Source organism: Hakea prostrata, chromosome 2 (genome assembly GCF_041222555.1).
Source record: "Hakea prostrata isolate BN-2017 chromosome 2, UWA_Hpros_2, whole genome shotgun sequence".
Classification (NCBI taxonomy): domain Eukaryota; kingdom Viridiplantae; phylum Streptophyta; class Magnoliopsida; order Proteales; family Proteaceae; genus Hakea; species Hakea prostrata.
Window position 1 is genome coordinate 10,930,145 of NC_142601.1, and position 16,938 is coordinate 10,947,082.

At 37.5% G+C, this 16,938-nt stretch overlaps 1 protein-coding gene across 2 annotated transcripts; it reads left to right on the forward strand.

The window, feature by feature from the left end:
* The first annotated feature begins 4,192 nt into the window (after positions 1-4,192).
* On the forward strand, positions 4,193-15,262 carry BTR1L (binding to TOMV RNA 1L (long form)). 2 transcript variants are annotated; one of them, XM_089144214.1, is made up of 9 exons: positions 4,193-4,659; positions 7,096-7,334; positions 7,450-7,556; positions 8,556-8,749; positions 9,629-9,753; positions 14,405-14,500; positions 14,573-14,634; positions 14,722-14,812; positions 14,968-15,262. In XM_089144214.1, the coding sequence occupies exons 1-8, from the start codon at positions 4,578-4,580 to the stop codon at positions 14,807-14,809; spliced, it is 993 nt and encodes a 330-aa protein (XP_089000340.1). In that variant the 5' UTR covers positions 4,193-4,577; the 3' UTR covers positions 14,810-14,812; positions 14,968-15,262. The 2 variants fall into 2 exon arrangements, with proteins under 2 accessions (XP_089000340.1, XP_089000339.1); XM_089144213.1 differs by having other exon boundaries at positions 14,722-15,262.
* The last annotated feature ends 1,676 nt before the right edge of the window (positions 15,263-16,938 follow it).

Here is a 16,938-nt window from a genome sequence, read left to right on the forward strand (position 1 = left end):
GCTGGATCAATATTTTCCTCTTCGCCTGCAAAAGATGAAAACGATTTTCTCTTTTTTCTATTTCTTCCTTGGTGTCTGCTTTCAGGATAATCATTGTTGGTAGCATCAAGCAGGTTTTGATCAAATAGTGTTGCTACACATTGACAAGATTTTTCCTTCTCATTTGAGATTTCAAGCAAACAAGAACACTGCTTCCTGATAAACTCTTGCATTTCTGGACTGTGAATGTCAAGAATAGCAGGGTTTAGACCCATGGCTTCCCACTCTGCAACTACAAACTTTCATAGACATTCCTTGCCATTCATAAGCTTCATGTTTTGCGATATGGGCAGAGTGCTGAAACCCCCATTTGTCTCATTTGTTCTCTGACTTTCTCCTTGCCCTTTTTACTCCTTTTCTCCTCTGTCATCGTCAACAATTTCTCCTCTGCAACTACGAAATCCTAATGAGAATTGAAGCTTCTCCTCTTCTCTCATGTTGTCTCGATCAAGTTCAGGAAATGGAAACTCACTTCAAGTTTGAATCCTAAGGAGGGAAGTCTTGAGATACTTATTGCTCAAACTTCTATATCACTTAACTTTCAAGATTGAATGGTACTAGAAAATGAAAACTATAAAAAATTCTAATTTGGAATGGTAAACAAAATACATTTTCTCTTCAGGAAAATAACAGAGTCCGAAAAATCAAGCAGCACTAAATAGAACCCTAGAAAACGAGAGTGATGAGTATACAGATGAATGCAACTTTCCAAGTGGTATACAGATGAATGTTTGGTCATGGGTTTTCTCATCAACTCCATTGAATCTAGCATAGTAGAGAGTTATCTCCTCCTTCCTGATGCAACAACTATTTGGAAAGTTACTAAAGATACATACTTCAGAGTTGGCAATGATGCACAATGCTTTGAAATTAGACGGAAAATCAATCAATTACAGCAGAAGGACCTTCCTCTTTCTCAGTACTATAACACTATTTGGGGATATTACCAGACTTTAGATTTCTATGGGAAGTTTACACTGAAGAATGCTGAAGATACTATTGCCTATCAATAATGGGAAGATAAACAGAGAGTTTATGATTTTTTGGCAGGATTGAATATAGAATTTGATCAAATTCGCGCACAGATCCTTTCTAGAGAGCCTTTCCCTTCTTTGGCTCAAGCCTATGCCATGGTAAATACCGAGGATAGTCGAAGGATAGCTATGGTACACATTCAAACATCTGATAGATCTGCATTGGTGGCTGGTTATGGCAATAATAAATATAGTTATTGTAATTTTCGCCATTAAGTAAAGTGCGAGTATTGTGGAAAAATGCGTCATATAAATGACAAGTGTTGAAAGTTGCATGGACGTCCAACAAATTCCCGTGGAGGAGGTAGAAATGGAATCAAGGGCAACAATCAAACATCTGCAAATCAAGCCAGTTCTGACACCTTGAGTACTCCAACACCTCTTTCCCCATATGAGCTCCAGTACCTTCGCTAGTTGATGTCCAGACTTGACTCATCTTCTCCAGTACCCACTTCTAGTGCAAGTATATCCTTTGTCATTGTTCCCTCTGTTGATCCACAATTCCCCACAAGTATTTTTGGTTGTCACAATGTCAATTTGACTTAGCCCTCCTAGGTAATCGACTCTGGGGCAACCGACCATATGACAGGCTCATCTATTTTGTTTCATACTTATTCATCTGTCCTTATTGCTCAGGATGTTCGAACGGCTGATTAGTCTCTCTCCCCTATCTCTGGGAAATGATCTATTATCTGTTTGCCTTCTCTTACATTATCTAATGTCATACATGTTCCTACGTTTTCGGCTAATCTTTTATCTATTAGTAGCCTTACTCGTGATATGAACTGCAAAATAACTTTATTTCCTTCTCATTGTGTGTTTCAGGACCTGGAAACGGGGCTTACGGTTGGCAGTGGTAGACAGAAAGGGGGCTCTACTTAATGGATGGGTTCCCATCAGCTCTTTCTATGGTCTCTAGTTCCACCTCTCCTGCACTTTTTACCTTATTACAGTGGCATAGTCGTCTTGGCCACGTTCCTTTACCTATTTTGTCCAGATTATTTCCTGATTTGATTAAAATGTGTAATTTGAATGATTTTTATTGCGAGACATGTATTTTGGCCAAACAGACCAAGCATGTTTACCCTATTTTAGATAATCGTAGTAAAATTCATTTTTCAGTCATTCACTCTGATGTGTGGGGTCCTTCTCGGACCGTGTCTGTATCTGGTCATAGATGGTTCGTTACCTTTATTGACTGTTGTACTAGGATCACATGGGTTTACTTACTTCACCAAAAAAATAACGTTTTCTCGTGCTTTCAAAATTTTCATAATATGATTAGGACTCAGTTTGGGGCAATAGTTAAAATCATTTGTACGGATAACGGAACTGAGTACTTAGGTGGTGCATTCCCTTCCTACTTAGCAAACCATGGCATCATACACTAAACTAGTTGTGTCGACACTCTACCTCAAAATGGGGTTGCCGAATGCAAGAATAGATATCTACTTGAGGTAGCATGTTCCCTCATGTTTTCTATGCTTGTGCCTCTTCAGTTTTGGGGTGAAGCCGTTCTTACTGCGGCATATCTAATTAACTGAAACTATTAATTATTGAATTGTTCTTTTGCTCTTGATTGTGGCATTGTGTGTTTTATTCATTATTGATAATGTAACTGGTGATCTTGTGGGTGTGGATCATACCCACGAGTTGTCGGGGTATGTTCGATACCGACGGGTGGGGTGTGATAATGTCAGCCATGGAAACCCCCTATCTTGCACTTACACAAGTAGGGATTGACAACATTTACACTATAAATAACATAGCTTCACATCAAGCAAGGAGAAAAGGATTTGTTATGAGCTTTTGATAACAGAAGATGAGAAATATGGAGTTCATTCTAGATTTACTAGAAGAAATTAGTATGGAGTACTTGACTCGGCTGCCTTACACGACACACCAAGTTCTCGCCCCAGTTTGCAGTTGGTGGCGACAATTGTTTGGGAGACCAGCATTTTACCAGCTCAAGAAACAATTTGGGAATACCCATAAAGTGGCTTGCTTGGTTTAGTCTCTCCTTGTCGTTAGTGACGGATAGAATCCGGCTTCGTTTATGATTTCATAGCTAAAAAATGGTGACAAGGCCTCTATTATGAGGTGCCAGAACAATGTTTTGCTCTTATTTTTAATATAAATTCTTCTAGGTGTGTATGAACATAACTTGAATACGAATATTGGACAACTACTTGGTTAATAAATATAAATATTAGTGTTTTGATTTGAGAATTACTTATAAAAATAAGAAAACAAATCCAACAAATGGAGCTTAGTTAGAAACTTAGAATTAGTTGGTGAGATAATAACTATTCATAAAAGGTAATACCATATCCGCATGCTATTAGCTTTTGGATAGCTCAAGTTCACATAAATACATATATGAATGCATACTTGGAAACGGATTCCAGTTATCATTTATACCCTCATGCTCGATAACTTATTCCACCATTATCATTAGAAAGTTTATATTCTTAAAAATTAACTACTAAGCAGGTTTTCTATTTTTAAATTATGTTAAATTACTATCAAGAGTTGGTCCATTGACAATGACCTATTCTTTTTAGTGAAGATGTACTATGATTCGCGAAGGCCTCTAATCCTCTTATATGAAAAAGTGATATGATTTCAATCTAAGGAATTAGCACTAAGGGCTAAGGCACACCTAAGTGATAAAAAAGAAGAGATATAGAAAGCTTTGGAGTCTGGATCCTCACCCCGTCGGGGCAGCACAGAGTGCTCCCCGACGGGCTTCCGACCACACAAACATGTGGGGCCCATATGTGAAAATTTAAATTTTTTCCAAAAAGTGTTTTTCACCTGTGGGCCCCACATGTTTGTGTGGTGGGGAAGCCGTCGGGGAGCATAGAGAGTGCTCCCCGACGGGTGAGGATCCGGACTCAAAGCTTTGGCCTTGGATCTACTGTCTAGTATGAATTTACATGAAGTTTAATTAGAAGGCAAAAGATCCATAATGCCAACCCTATTTGGTGGGGAATTTTTTTTTTTTTAATTTATTTGGTTGGGATTGATGGTTTGTGTTGTTGTGATCTAGAGACAATTAAAAAAACAAAAAACAAAAACGTTATAATCAAAACAAAGAGCGTGCTGGTCTGCTTCCGCGCGTAGAGCGCAGAGACGTTTTTCCTCTTGTAAGAAGGGGATTGTGAACGTCTATTACATGTAAAAACAGGAGATAAATACGGAGAAGCGGTTTCATGAGCGCCTGAACTCACGCTGCTTAACCCCCACAAACAAAAGATAAAAAAGTTAAACGAAGCACACAGACAGCAGCAACGCATTATTCAGTTCTCTCTCTCTCCTCACTCGACAGTCAGAGAGGCTCAGAAGAGAAACAACAAACAAATATCTTTGTCTTTCTTATCGTTTTTCCTCGTTCTCTCTCGATCACTTGGAACAATGCTAATGGGTTAATATTCCTCTTCTATCTGTTCATTTGCTATAGATAGCTCTCTTATTTTTGAAGACTCAACGCAGCAGAACGGAATGGAATCACCGGAGTCTTCTTATGTTTCTTCTCCGGAGGTCCAACCGAAGCGATCTGGACAACCAAAATCTCCCCCTCGAGGTGGGTTATGTCAAGCACGACTTACCATCCGCACATCGTTCATGAGATTTATTGCCTATGATTTAACACTGAGAGCTGCATTTTTCGGATTTATATTTATATGAAGGAATTTGCTAACAAGAGCAATGCTTTTGAGTTTTCTTTCTCGTTCTATTCGGAATTTTGTGAAATTGAAGACAATACCAATACTGACTTCCCTTTTTCGCTTAAGTTTTGACTCAAAACCCTAGCTCTGGGCTTTGAGTTTTGTTGGATTAGATAGTTATCCGCATGGTCCTGGGGGGTTTAAAAGTGGGTTCATGCAGTGCCTTATCGAAATGTTCCAGCTGAATTTTAAATTGTTTCTTTATGTTGAAATGCATTTTAATGGATGTGAATTACAAAATGGATTTTTGTGCCTTTGCCTTCACATGTTGTTCGAACTTAATTTTCTACAGTACAGCATTCCGTATAGTTATTTCTTTTATGGAATCTGCATGCGATTGCATCCCAGGGTTTGATGCTATAGAAAGGAAGAATGAAATGTCAGAGAACATGGATTTATTGGTCACAGAGCTGCCAGGGATGGCGATTCCCAATAGAATATGTTTTCAGGTGCACTCTTTGGCACAATTAGTGTAAGATTGTTCTCCATAAACTCCTTGTGGGACTGCATCTGAAGTGCAAAGTAATGGTGGAAGAGGGTCAGTGTGGTTGTTAGTTTGTTACATGATAGGAGCTTTTAAATCTATCTAAACATTTATTCTTCTAATGTCAAGTAGCTTCCTTGGATGCAGAAATTTCCTCAAGTTATAGTTAGGAAGAGGACTAGAAGTTGCAGATCAATATATTGCATATGTGCTTGCCCTGTCTTTTGCTGCAGAGTGGTGACTACTGACTTGTGTTGATTACCTGAATATTTGTGTAGTTGTGCCACACTGCCATCATTGCCAAGGAGCTGTATATCAGCCAAAGAGCTTATTGTCTTCATGTGATATTGTTTTTGAGTTTCATATTTCAGCTAGGATTTGTGTTTCATTCCTTTGAGCAGCATCTATTAGGATGCTGAGTGTTATTGGATTGTGAGATTTCCCTCCCATGTCTCTACTTCCCCCCTTTCTTCCACTTCTTGTTATTCTAATTTTCCTTCCATGAAAGCTCACCACAGCACTGCATTAGAACCAAAAACCAACCAGACAAACCAAACACATCTTTTCCCCTTACAGAACATAATAGCACTGAAAGTATTTCTTCAAAGTGCTACAAAGTGTGACCTTAACATCCAAATTTATTACAAAAATGGAAACTGACTAGGTTTTCCCGTATGGGTCCTAAATCCATAATATTTGGGCGTATTGAATGGATCATTTACAATATAAAACTCAAAGATACCAATCCCATACCCAGATAACCCTTTGGGCACTCAAATTAAGCCAACTTAAGCCAAACTTGGATCCACTAGAGCTGGTTTGGGAGTAGATCTGGTCTTGGGAGTAGCTCTACTCCAAGATACCAGGTCCAATATAAGTTAAAGAATGATCATAGTAGAGCTGGTCTAGGAGTACCTCAATTAATGATAAGATACGAGAAAGTCGATTGAGGTGGTATGAACACATTCAACTGAGGCCTTTAAATGCCCTTGTTAGGAGAAGTCATTTAATCCAGATCAAATAAATTAGAAGATCTAGGGGCAGACCTAAGATAATCTTAAGAAAAGTGGTGAGAAGGATATTCACAGCTCCGGCCTTGTATGTACTACAATCTCAAAAAGAGCTGATTGGAAGGCAAGGATCCATGTACCCAACCCCATTTAGATGGGATAAAGCTTCTGCTTGTGGTTGTCTTGAACCCTAGGTTTAGTTAAGGCCAAACTAATCAAATCCAAAACAAGTCCATCTTCTCTTCTTGATAGGGTTCTGCATTACTTTTTTTATCAATATGTGATTTTATAATTTACTCATAGTGAGACCTTTATGCAATTACATTTATTTCCATTATAGATTTTCCTCCTGTGAATGTCAATTTAACACCCTTTTCTGGTTTCTTCTGAAGCTCATAATATGCATTAAGATTTTTCTAAGGAGAAACCAAATATAGAAACATGTAATTTGTGGGGACAGTGTATACTTCTCAACTCTATGACTAATCTGCACAAACTTTTTTGATAACATCCAAGCTGCACTTTTCCCCCTTTAATAAAGTGAGCTTATATAATAAAGTAATGCTGAGGAAGCCATCAACTTTATTTCTTTCATGAACTGGGCTGACAAGCAATAGTTATACTGCTACCACTCTCTGTTCCCCTTGTTTTCCTCCATGTCAAAGCGAGACAAATGTGAAAGCATCGACACCAATACTTGAACAAATGCCCATGTGTGTACACACATGCATTCATACACTAATTTAAAAGGTTCATCTCTGTTCAGCTAATTGTTTCAGAAATTTTTGCTTTGTTAGATTACAAGGAGAAGCCTACCTACATGAGGTTCCTAGTGTCAAATGCGGCTGCAGGTTCTGTCATTGGAAAAGGTGGTTCCACTATTACTGAATTTCAGTCACAATCTGGAGCTCGGATTCAATTGTCACGCAATCATGAATTTTTCCCTGGAACATCTGATAGGATAATCATGATATCTGGAACAATTGATGATATCCTGAAGGCAATGGAACTAATTCTTGCCAAGTTGCTAAGTGAGGTAATCCTTGCATTTTTAGTTCATATCCATTAGAATTTTTTTTTCTTTTCTTATTTATGATTGGAGTTTTACTTTAGTCTGTTTTCTTCTCCTTCCTCATTGGGGTGCTTGTCAGGTTCATGCAGAAGATGGTGATGATGCTGACCCTAGATCAAAAGTGAGGCTTATAGTTCCAAATAGCTCTTGTGGTGGCATAATTGGGAAGGGTGGAGCTACCATAAAGTATACAATTTATTACTTTCCCCTTTCCGTTGAAATTAAATTCTGGCGCTTTGCATTCAAAGGTTATAAAAATTTACTAGTTAAGAATGTTCTGGCAATATGGATTTACTCTCTTACTGATATGATTTGAAAATTTTGAACATTGTCCATTCATGGATGGGGAGGTAGAGCTTGGAAGGGATGGTACATTTAGAATTAGAGTTCCATAGATGAAGTGTATTTGTAAGATTGACACATAAAATTTGACAAGATGATTATGTGTATGGCACTGAATATGCTTTATCATGCTAAAAGTGGGTTCAAAGGCAGATGATATTTAGTATAATCTGTGTATTTTCAAAATGAATGTTGAGGAAACAAGGAAAATAACCAGAAATTATTAAATAACATTTGAGACGGTTGGAGCAACAAATGCAATAGTAAAGGGGTGGTAATATTGTGCAAATTAAAGATGTAAAATGGTGAATGGAGAATTGAAAATCAATAGGCTTGCTTACCAAGATGGTTTAACAAGCCTCAAAACCACATTACTGCTGGTACCATACAATTGCATGGAATAATAATGCATCCTTGACTCAGTGAAACTTGAAATGATAGCAAATTAGCACTAGGGGGGCCAATGATGCCATGGAGATATCTGGTACAACCCTGGCCATGGCATGGGAACACTGCATATACCTGCAGATTTCAGTTCCATCTCTACTCTATATGTGATAGTGTGATCTACAATCCCAAACTACTTAGAATCAGAGCCATGGAGATATCTGGTATGACCCTACCTATCCAAACCATTAATAGAAGAGAATGTTGCATTGTCTATGTGATTATAATTCTAAATAACTATGAGCCACATCTTTTTGAATATTCTACCAATTATGGAGAAGTATATGCTATGGGTTTTTGAAGATTCTACTTGCTACTTTTGTTTGATTGGAAGCTATCACAATGAAAATGCATTTTTTTTATCAATCATTGATGCCCTATTTTGCCAATAAGCAGGTCATTTATTGAAGATTCCCATGCTGGTATCAAGATATCCCCTCAAGATCATAATTATATAGGATTGAATGATCGATTAGTAACATTGACTGGGTCTCTGGAGGAGCAGATGCAAGCAGTCTTTCTAATTTTGTCAAAGCTGAATGAAGATGCTCATTATTCACAGTCTATGAGTGCTCCATTTACATATGCAGGTGATCCTTATGAAAGTAATTCAAAAATTTCCTTTTTTCCTTTGCATTTTGCACTTCAACTGTCCACCTCTGATTGTTAGAGTGCCCATAATTCAGCATTTTGGGCTTTCTGTTTCTAGTCATTATTAACTGACCAGCTTTTTTGTCATGACAAAATTAGTCAATTCATGTTTCTTTTGCCATTAGGTTTAGTTAATGTGATTTTAATCTCATAACGTTTTACTATCTTAGGTTTTTAGTTATTCAAGAAGATCTTCTATCTACTCTTTTATTCTGCAAGCCAGCAGAACTGAATGAGTATGCAGAAATGGTTGTTGATAAATCTGCAATCATAATTTTGTAGGATAGCTGCTGGAGTCTTTTCATCAAGCTACGTAGGAATAAAGACTAGGAGCCCTCAGCTTTTTAATTTTTGAAAATTCTACATTTGTACTTGTAAGCGCTGTAACAAATTCAAAATTATTGTACTGCACATCTTTAGTATGAAATTTGCAATGCTTTCATTTTTAGCCTAGTCCTTATTAGACTTGATAGATGCTAACTAATAAGTCCTTTTTGGAGTTTATACACACTAATTAGTTAGTCCATATTTTGCAATGCAGACGCCATTGGGCTTAATTTTGTAGGGTTTTTTGTCTTATTATTCTATAAAGATTTTCTTGTGTTTGTTGGGTTGAAAGCCCATTGAAATGAGTCAGTTATTGAGTTATACCGTATAGGTTGAGAAAGTAAATCATCTGGCTTTCTATTCCTCTTGCTGATTTATTCAGAATTGTTTTATGGAGATGAAATGTGGCTGTAGATATACTGACATGTAGCAAGTGTTAATCTGCAACTGATGTCTTCTATCTTTTTTTCTTTCCCCATTTGAACTTTTAGGTGTCAACTTCTCTGGTTTTCATGGTATTCCATACGCATATGTGCTTCCTTCTGTTGGAACAGTTGGATACAATACTGTAAACTATGGACCAAATGGTGTAGGGGGGAAATTTCAAAATGGCAAGGTTCAGTCAATTCCTTATCTTTTCAGCTTCTGCAAACTTATGGTTCTTGATGTTATTATAGATCCTAGGCTGAGTTATGGTTTCAATGCATAACGTGAATATGCTTCATGATGCCTTCATAGAGATTTGATTAGGGTTTTTCATGTGGCTGAATCATTCTTTGTGTCATTTAATTCTAAAATGTTGTGTGATACCTGAGCATCTGAATTTTCAGTTGTTGACATCAAAGATGACATTATTTAGATAGTTTAATATGATCTTTCTGAAAGCTGGCGTTGTAATGCATTTGAATCTCTCTCAGGCAAGGTTAAAAAAAAACGGTTGAAATGAAAACATTTTTCGGAAATGAAAAATTTTGGCAAACAGATTGGAATAGTTTTGGTGGTCAAACAGTTGAATTTTGCCTTGAATCATCACTGCAAGCTTATTCAAACACAACTACCCATATCCAAACCATTAAATTAAAAGAAAAAAACCCGAAAAACACTCAGATTCCAGTTAAGTGGAAAAACAGTAAAAAAGAAAAAAAAAAAAAGAAAGAAAAAAAAAGAAGTGATGGTTCTATAACCAGAATGTGTAAGGACTGTAATGGGGGACAAAATAGAGAAGAAAGAAGGATAGAAAAGATAGGGGGAAGAAGGAAAAATCTTAGAAGAAGTAGTCTTAAAGAATAGGAAGAGAGAGAAGAACAGTCATAAGAAGAAGAAAAAGAAGAAAAGAGGAGGGAAGAGGGGGGCTGCAAATGCAGGAAGCTGAAGCCTTACTTCATTTTTTTCTATTATGGGCTCAATAAGCTAATTACAAGTGTTCAAATAAAAAAAAAACATTCTTCAATATGAAAACAACTATATTAAGACTCTTGGTAATTTAAAACTAACAAAAAATGGTACTAGGCTCTTAGGAATTTAAAATTAACTGAAACTGATCTTAGATAGCCTACCCAAATTAAATCTGATTACATAATTATCCAATAAATAAATAACAAAATCCTAATTATCTCTAAAACTCCCACAAAAACAATTCCTGTTTATCTCTTTACAAGCGAGTTGGGGCCCATGAAATTTGAATTAATCTCCTTGCAAGCTGGACTTGGGGCCCACCAAATAAGAAATATCATTTCCTAGGTTACTGAAGTGTGAACAGTAACTTCTGGTTGTGCTGCATCAATTCTTCCTCTCTTAAAAAAGAAAAAGGAAAAACACCTCATCCTCGAGTTTCATTAAAAGAAAATCTGCATTACTCGATGTGCATCCACAAATACAGGCTTTGATGGGTTGTTGTAGCATGTTCACAATCACTAAGACAAGAAATTAGGGGAAAGAAAAAAAAGGAGGAAGAGTAGAAAGATTTCAAGGAGGAGAAGAAAAGCAGGGAAGAGAGATAAGAAGGTTGAACAAACCAGGAGATAAAGAGGAGATTCACCTAGGTTTGGGCTTTGATACCAAATAATGGGGGATATAATAGAGAAGAAAGAAGGATAAAGAAGATAAAATTGTAGAAGAATTAGTCTTTAAGAAGAGGAAGAGAGAGAGAAGAACACTAAGAAGAAGAAGAACAAGAAGAAATGAGGAGAGAAGAGGGGGGCTGCGAATGCACGAAGCTCAAGCTTTACTTCACTTTTTCTATTCCATGCTCAATAAGCTGATTACAAGTGTTCAAATAATAAAAGAGACATTCTTCAATACGAAAACAACTATTTAGTACTCTTGGTAATGTAAAACTAACAAAAATTGTGCTAGGACTCTTAGGAATTTAAAACTAACTAAAACTGACCCTCGATATCCTACCCAAATTAAAAATCTGATTACATAATTATCCAATAAATAAATCACAAAATCCTAAAATTCTCTCTAAAACTCCCATGAAAACAATTCCTATTTATCTCCTCACAAGCTGGAGTTGAGGCCCACGAAATTTGAATTTATCCCTCGCAAGCTGGACTTGGGGCCCACCAAATATGGAAAAGCATCTCCTTACTGCATGTTACTGTAGCATGAACAGTAGCTCTGGTTGTGCTGTATCAGACTGTCTGGTTGTCAAGGAGGGTATCTAAGTGCTTTAGCTGTAGTAAGTAGGGCAGACTTGGAATGAAGTCTGAACTAGGGATAAAATGGGATCAATAAAGTATGGAAGGGCTGTTTTGAGAAAAATAAAACTCGAAGACGGTAAATATCATATGAAGAGGGCTGTCTTAACCTCCGAATGGTAACCAGGAGGCAGAAGAGAAAAAATACAAATGGAGGAGAGCTGCCAACTTTTGTTGCTGGGCCTGAAATTTCAGGGTAAGGGTTGCAATTTGACGCTCTAGCTGCTCCTGCACATTGCAGTTTCTAGTATCAAATAGGAGTATATAGTCCCTAAAATCAGACCTGGTGAACTTCACAGTTGTAGATTTCTTGAGAGGCTCAAATCCACGGCAAGGTAAGCTTTTGGGTATGATAAGGTGGTGCAAACCAAGGTAGGAATAACCTTGTTGGGCTTACCCAAGCAGGTGAACACTCAAGTCCAAACTTAAGTGACAAACCAGTAATTAAACACTGATTTGCAAATAAGGTGGCAAATCTGTAAATAGATTGTATCTTTTAAAGTAGTGGCTGAATTCTAATTGGTGGAAACACAATCTATTAGTGAGAGGGTAAATTTGGAATGGGGGACGGAATAAGGATAGGCAGTAATTCTGAAACAAAGGAAGGATAATAATGGGAAAGCATATTAGAGGTTTCAAAACAACCCATCAGGAAAGCATATTAGACATTTCAAAACAACAACTGATCACTTCTACCTCCTGCTTTTGAATCAGCAGTAGAAGTAACAATAGAAGCAGACTCGAGTTGGAGCTCTCAAGTGAGGCTTTTCATGGTTTGAATCTTTCCCCTGAAGTATCATAAGATGGTTGCCTCGTACTTACTCCACTATTAAGTTGAATCAGATTAGTTGTCTAAATCCTCTGAAAGCATGCAGTGAACGTTGGAGACCAGGTATCAATGCTAGTATGTATCCACTGATCAGAACGGGGCTTTGAAGCTGAACCTGTTGGTTTAGTGTCACTTAAAGTAAGATAACTCTCCCAAGAGATAAGGGAAAACATGAGGAGGATGGAAAGGTTCAAACTTGATCTGGTGCAGGCTTTTCAGCTCCAGAACAGGAAGGTTTTGGGGTATGCAAAAGGGAGGAAGGAGGAGGAAAGGAAAGATGCCTCTCTTGTCAACAGCAAACAAATGCCTCTATTCGATTTATTTAAATCTCAAATTTATTCAATTTTTGATCGAATCTCTTCTACCATAATACATTGAATATATAGAGGCTTCCAGTCTCTCCTACCATAGCAAATTGAACATATAAAGGAGGCTCCCTTTATCGAAATAAAAAACAACTGGAAGAAGAAACTGACAAACTAAGCCGTATCTAATACAAGGAAACAACCAAATAAATCCATAAGTAAGCTACCCACACAAACAAAATAAATTGAAGATTTTATGTCGACTACCAAACATCTAACATCCATTGCCAGACCAGAAAAACTGTTGTAGGACCAATCCTTGGTTTGGGCCTTCAATGTGGGTCATCTCTGTCTAGCCCAACTGCATCAGTGGTGATACAATTCAACACCTCAAAACTCAGGGTTTTTTATTGATGGAATTCCTTATTCGTTCACTGAAAGGAAGGGAAACTCATTTCTCCATTGTATTACAGCAATATAAAGAAAGAAAATTCCCATGTATGATTATAGGTCAACTCAAAATAGAAACCAAGATACCACAAAATAATTCAGATAAGTCCTATGTAGGTGACTGACGTATAAAAATAAGATAAGCTAAGGATTGTGTCCTCTGTAGTCTAATGGCTGTTGGTAGACCAGAAAACCGGTTTAGGACTGATTCTTCGTTTGGACCTCCCAACTGGTCCATGTCTGTACCAACAAGCTAGAGCAATTGCATTGTCAAAGTCTCTTTACTCTGTCCTAAATCAAATTATGTATCTCTGTTCAAACTCCACACGCACATACACAAAAAAAGGGGGGGGGGGGTTGGGGAGAAAAATATGCATCTGTGTTAAGGTCAGAGCACATGAATTACTCATATTTGACAACTATATTGTGCAAGTTTGGCTAAGCCTTTTGTGGTTCTAGAGGCCAGCTCTAGGCACATCCAATTCCTTTAGAATCTGTACAGCCAAAAGCTTGACCGAAGCTTCACATTTATCAGAGTTTGCCTTGAAATTACTATTTAAGGTGCTTCACTGTTTTCGATTCCCCCAAAACTGGAGAAGCTGGGAAGCTTTGATGGTAAATGTATCTTGTTTGATCTCTTTACCACCACAAGCTGAAGAATCACAGAAAAGAGAGAAAAGGGGTTCTTTGTGTGTGTAAGCTTCTTTAGATTGTGGTGGTAGAAACTAGAAACAACAAACAAAATGTTCTTGTAGGGTTGTCCTTTTCAATCTCTCACTTGGACTTTTGAAACTTAGCCCAATATGCAGATAGAATCAGAATCTACAATGGTTGTGTTTAAAGTACTTGTCTTTAAAATGCTTCTTTGTTTTCGAAAATTAGTCTAACCTTGGAAGGAAGGAAATGAACAAAGGGGGAAACAGCCATTTGATTTCATTTTTCTTCTTAGTGGTAAATGAAAGCCCTTTTGCTCAATTTCAGGATGATCGAGGCAATACTGTGACAATTGGTGTCGCTGATGAGCATGTTGGAGTAGTTGTTGGTCGTGGTGGGAGGACCATAATGGAGATTAGTCAGGTATCCAGAACTAAAATATTCTCTTGGATGCATTAATTTGGGCAAGTGATAATGGGTATGTCTTGCCTGCAGGTTAGTGGGGCCAGAATTAAAATATCAGATCGGGGGGACTTCATGTCCGGCACCACTGACAGGTATAGAAGAAAACTCCTTCACATGGCTTAATCTTCATCGTTGCAGCTTACATGGATTTTGTTTACTTAACTACTTCCTGCTCTCAGGAAAGTGACGATCTCAGGGTCACAGGGAGCAATCCGTGCTGCTGAAGCTATGATTATGCAGAAGGTTGCTTCTGCTGCAGAGATTTGATGGGTGCCTTATTCTGTCTCCTTAGTTTTACTTCATTATTATGAATCTCCCTTTTCCTTCATTATTATTTGGGATTCATTAGTGGACATGGGGCTTAAAATTCTTTTATTTGAGACTTTTGGGGAATGAGGACTGTGTCTGCATGTTTACTCTGATAGGTATGGTCTGAAATACTTTAAAGGAATGCAGGACAGAGGGTTCAAATGGTGGAGGAAGGAAAAATGGGCAAAAGTTCCTAAATGAACACATTGCAGAACTTTCATTGATGAAGCTTGTGGGCATTTCTTGGATTAGGATACCTCTAGCTTGTTATGGAACATAAAATTTTTAATTTTTTTAGAGTTTCCATTGGAAAGACCTTATTAGAGCGGCTTCTTTCATTGCTTCTATTTATGAATGTAATTGTTGTTAGCAAATTCCCTTTTTCACCTGTTGTACAATTTAGACTTTTGAGATTCTGGTGTTATATTCAGATATATAGACATCATATCTTTTGCTTTCGGCAATTTATTGATCTTTCTCTACCTTGGTTGTTGAAACACTTTTCTTGTACTAGCATTGGCAGTCTCTAATGCAGAGGTAGTAAGACTAAGGAGGTCTTAGGTTCAAATTTTTGTCCCTTTGCATCTCCGCTGACATCCCCTGGGCCTGTGGGTGAGTGGTTTGATGCTGAAAATACCTCCCCCAAAAATAAACGAAAAAGAAATGCCTTTCTTTATTTACATATTTACATGGGTATCCTTTTTGTGCAATACATGCTAATTACATATTGCTGTGTGAACACTTCTGTGTACAAAACACAGACTGACTTCATCTCTTGGCTTATTGACTGGTTGAACTAGGACTTATCAGTTGGCTACTTGGTCCCAAAACTGGATAATTATTGGGGTTGGTCTCAGAAGAATTGCCAGTCTTTCATTCCTAGTGTTAAGGTTATTGCATTCCGAAAGCCTTTTTGTGGATTAGAATTTCCAAATGCTATAAAGTATAAACTAGTATGATGAGTGCAACAGATGACACGGTTTTGGCTGCTAATGGTAACGTCATCAAATGGGTCTTACCGTTTTCGAGCAAATATTCAGTGAAGACTTGAGCCGAAGAACCTTTAGTGGCATAATGGGAGGGCCTATCTAGAAGACAAAAGGGTTGTTTGGTTGCAAGAAAAAGTAAAGGGAAGGGAATTGAATTTTCTATTATTTTTTGATAATAAAAAAACTATTAAGTGCAAATTTATTACATATTACTTCTTGCAGCCCAGTTGGAGGCTATTAAGGCTTGCATACCAGTAAAGTCCCTATCTACTTGGACAGTGACATACATACCCATATTTACATAATTTAGATACTTACCTAAAACGTCAAGTGGCAGAGGTTTTGATGGAGTGGGTGGTGTAGATACATGGTTAATTCCTTACAAGTAGTACAAACACTTAACAGAATTTCTTAAATGAACACAGTTTAGTGCCATTAGAAACCCAAAAAGGGTTGCCTTCAATTGTGATTGATCTTTCAGATATTCGTTTTCTTGTCTGGATGTATGGTCCTTTCACCACCACTGCGTAGCTCTAGCCTATTTGTCCCCTTTACTTTGTTTGCTCCACCTGCAATCCAAACAACATGATTTTCAGTTTGAGGCCAATTGATTTATGAAATTCCTATCGCTACATAGTTGCATTGGTTGTTTCTTCATTCCAGAATTTTTTATCCAACTCTAGCATTGGGAGAACAGTTTGTTCTTTTAAACAGAATATCATTGCTAACTTTCCACAAGTAGTTGCAAGTTATTATTATTACAGCAAAGGTCCATTTCTTGTCATCTTTGATCCATTGCTGTGAGTGTAGGCAGCAAGGTTTTTAGGGGTAAATAGACCTGGGTGGAAAAGTCTCCAGAAGAAGATTTTGTATCTTGGCAGAATATTTATTTTCTAGAAGAACTGCCACCAATTGTTTCTGCATGAAGAGCAGAATAGGAGTTGATTTAGATTTGCTCTTTTTTTCGTGTGTGGTGAACACACCATTCAAGCTTGGTTTCAAGAACCAAGAGTCCTGGGATCCATTAATGGGAGTTTGAAGAATTGCATTGCTAATGGCAGCAAGGGTATTGAGGAGGTTTGAATTGACATTCCAGTG

Excerpts from the sequence above, each read along its gene's own strand:
- BTR1L (XM_089144213.1), top strand. The coding sequence starts at position 4,578 with ATGGAATCACCGGAGTCTTCTTATGTTTCTTCTCCGGAGGTCCAACCG. Across the intron at positions 14,501-14,572 it reads CCATAATGGAGATTAGTCAG|GTTAGTGGGGCCAGAATTAA; the intron begins GTATCCAGAACT and ends TCTTGCCTGCAG. Across the intron at positions 14,635-14,721 it reads ATGTCCGGCACCACTGACAG|GAAAGTGACGATCTCAGGGT; the intron begins GTATAGAAGAAA and ends TCCTGCTCTCAG.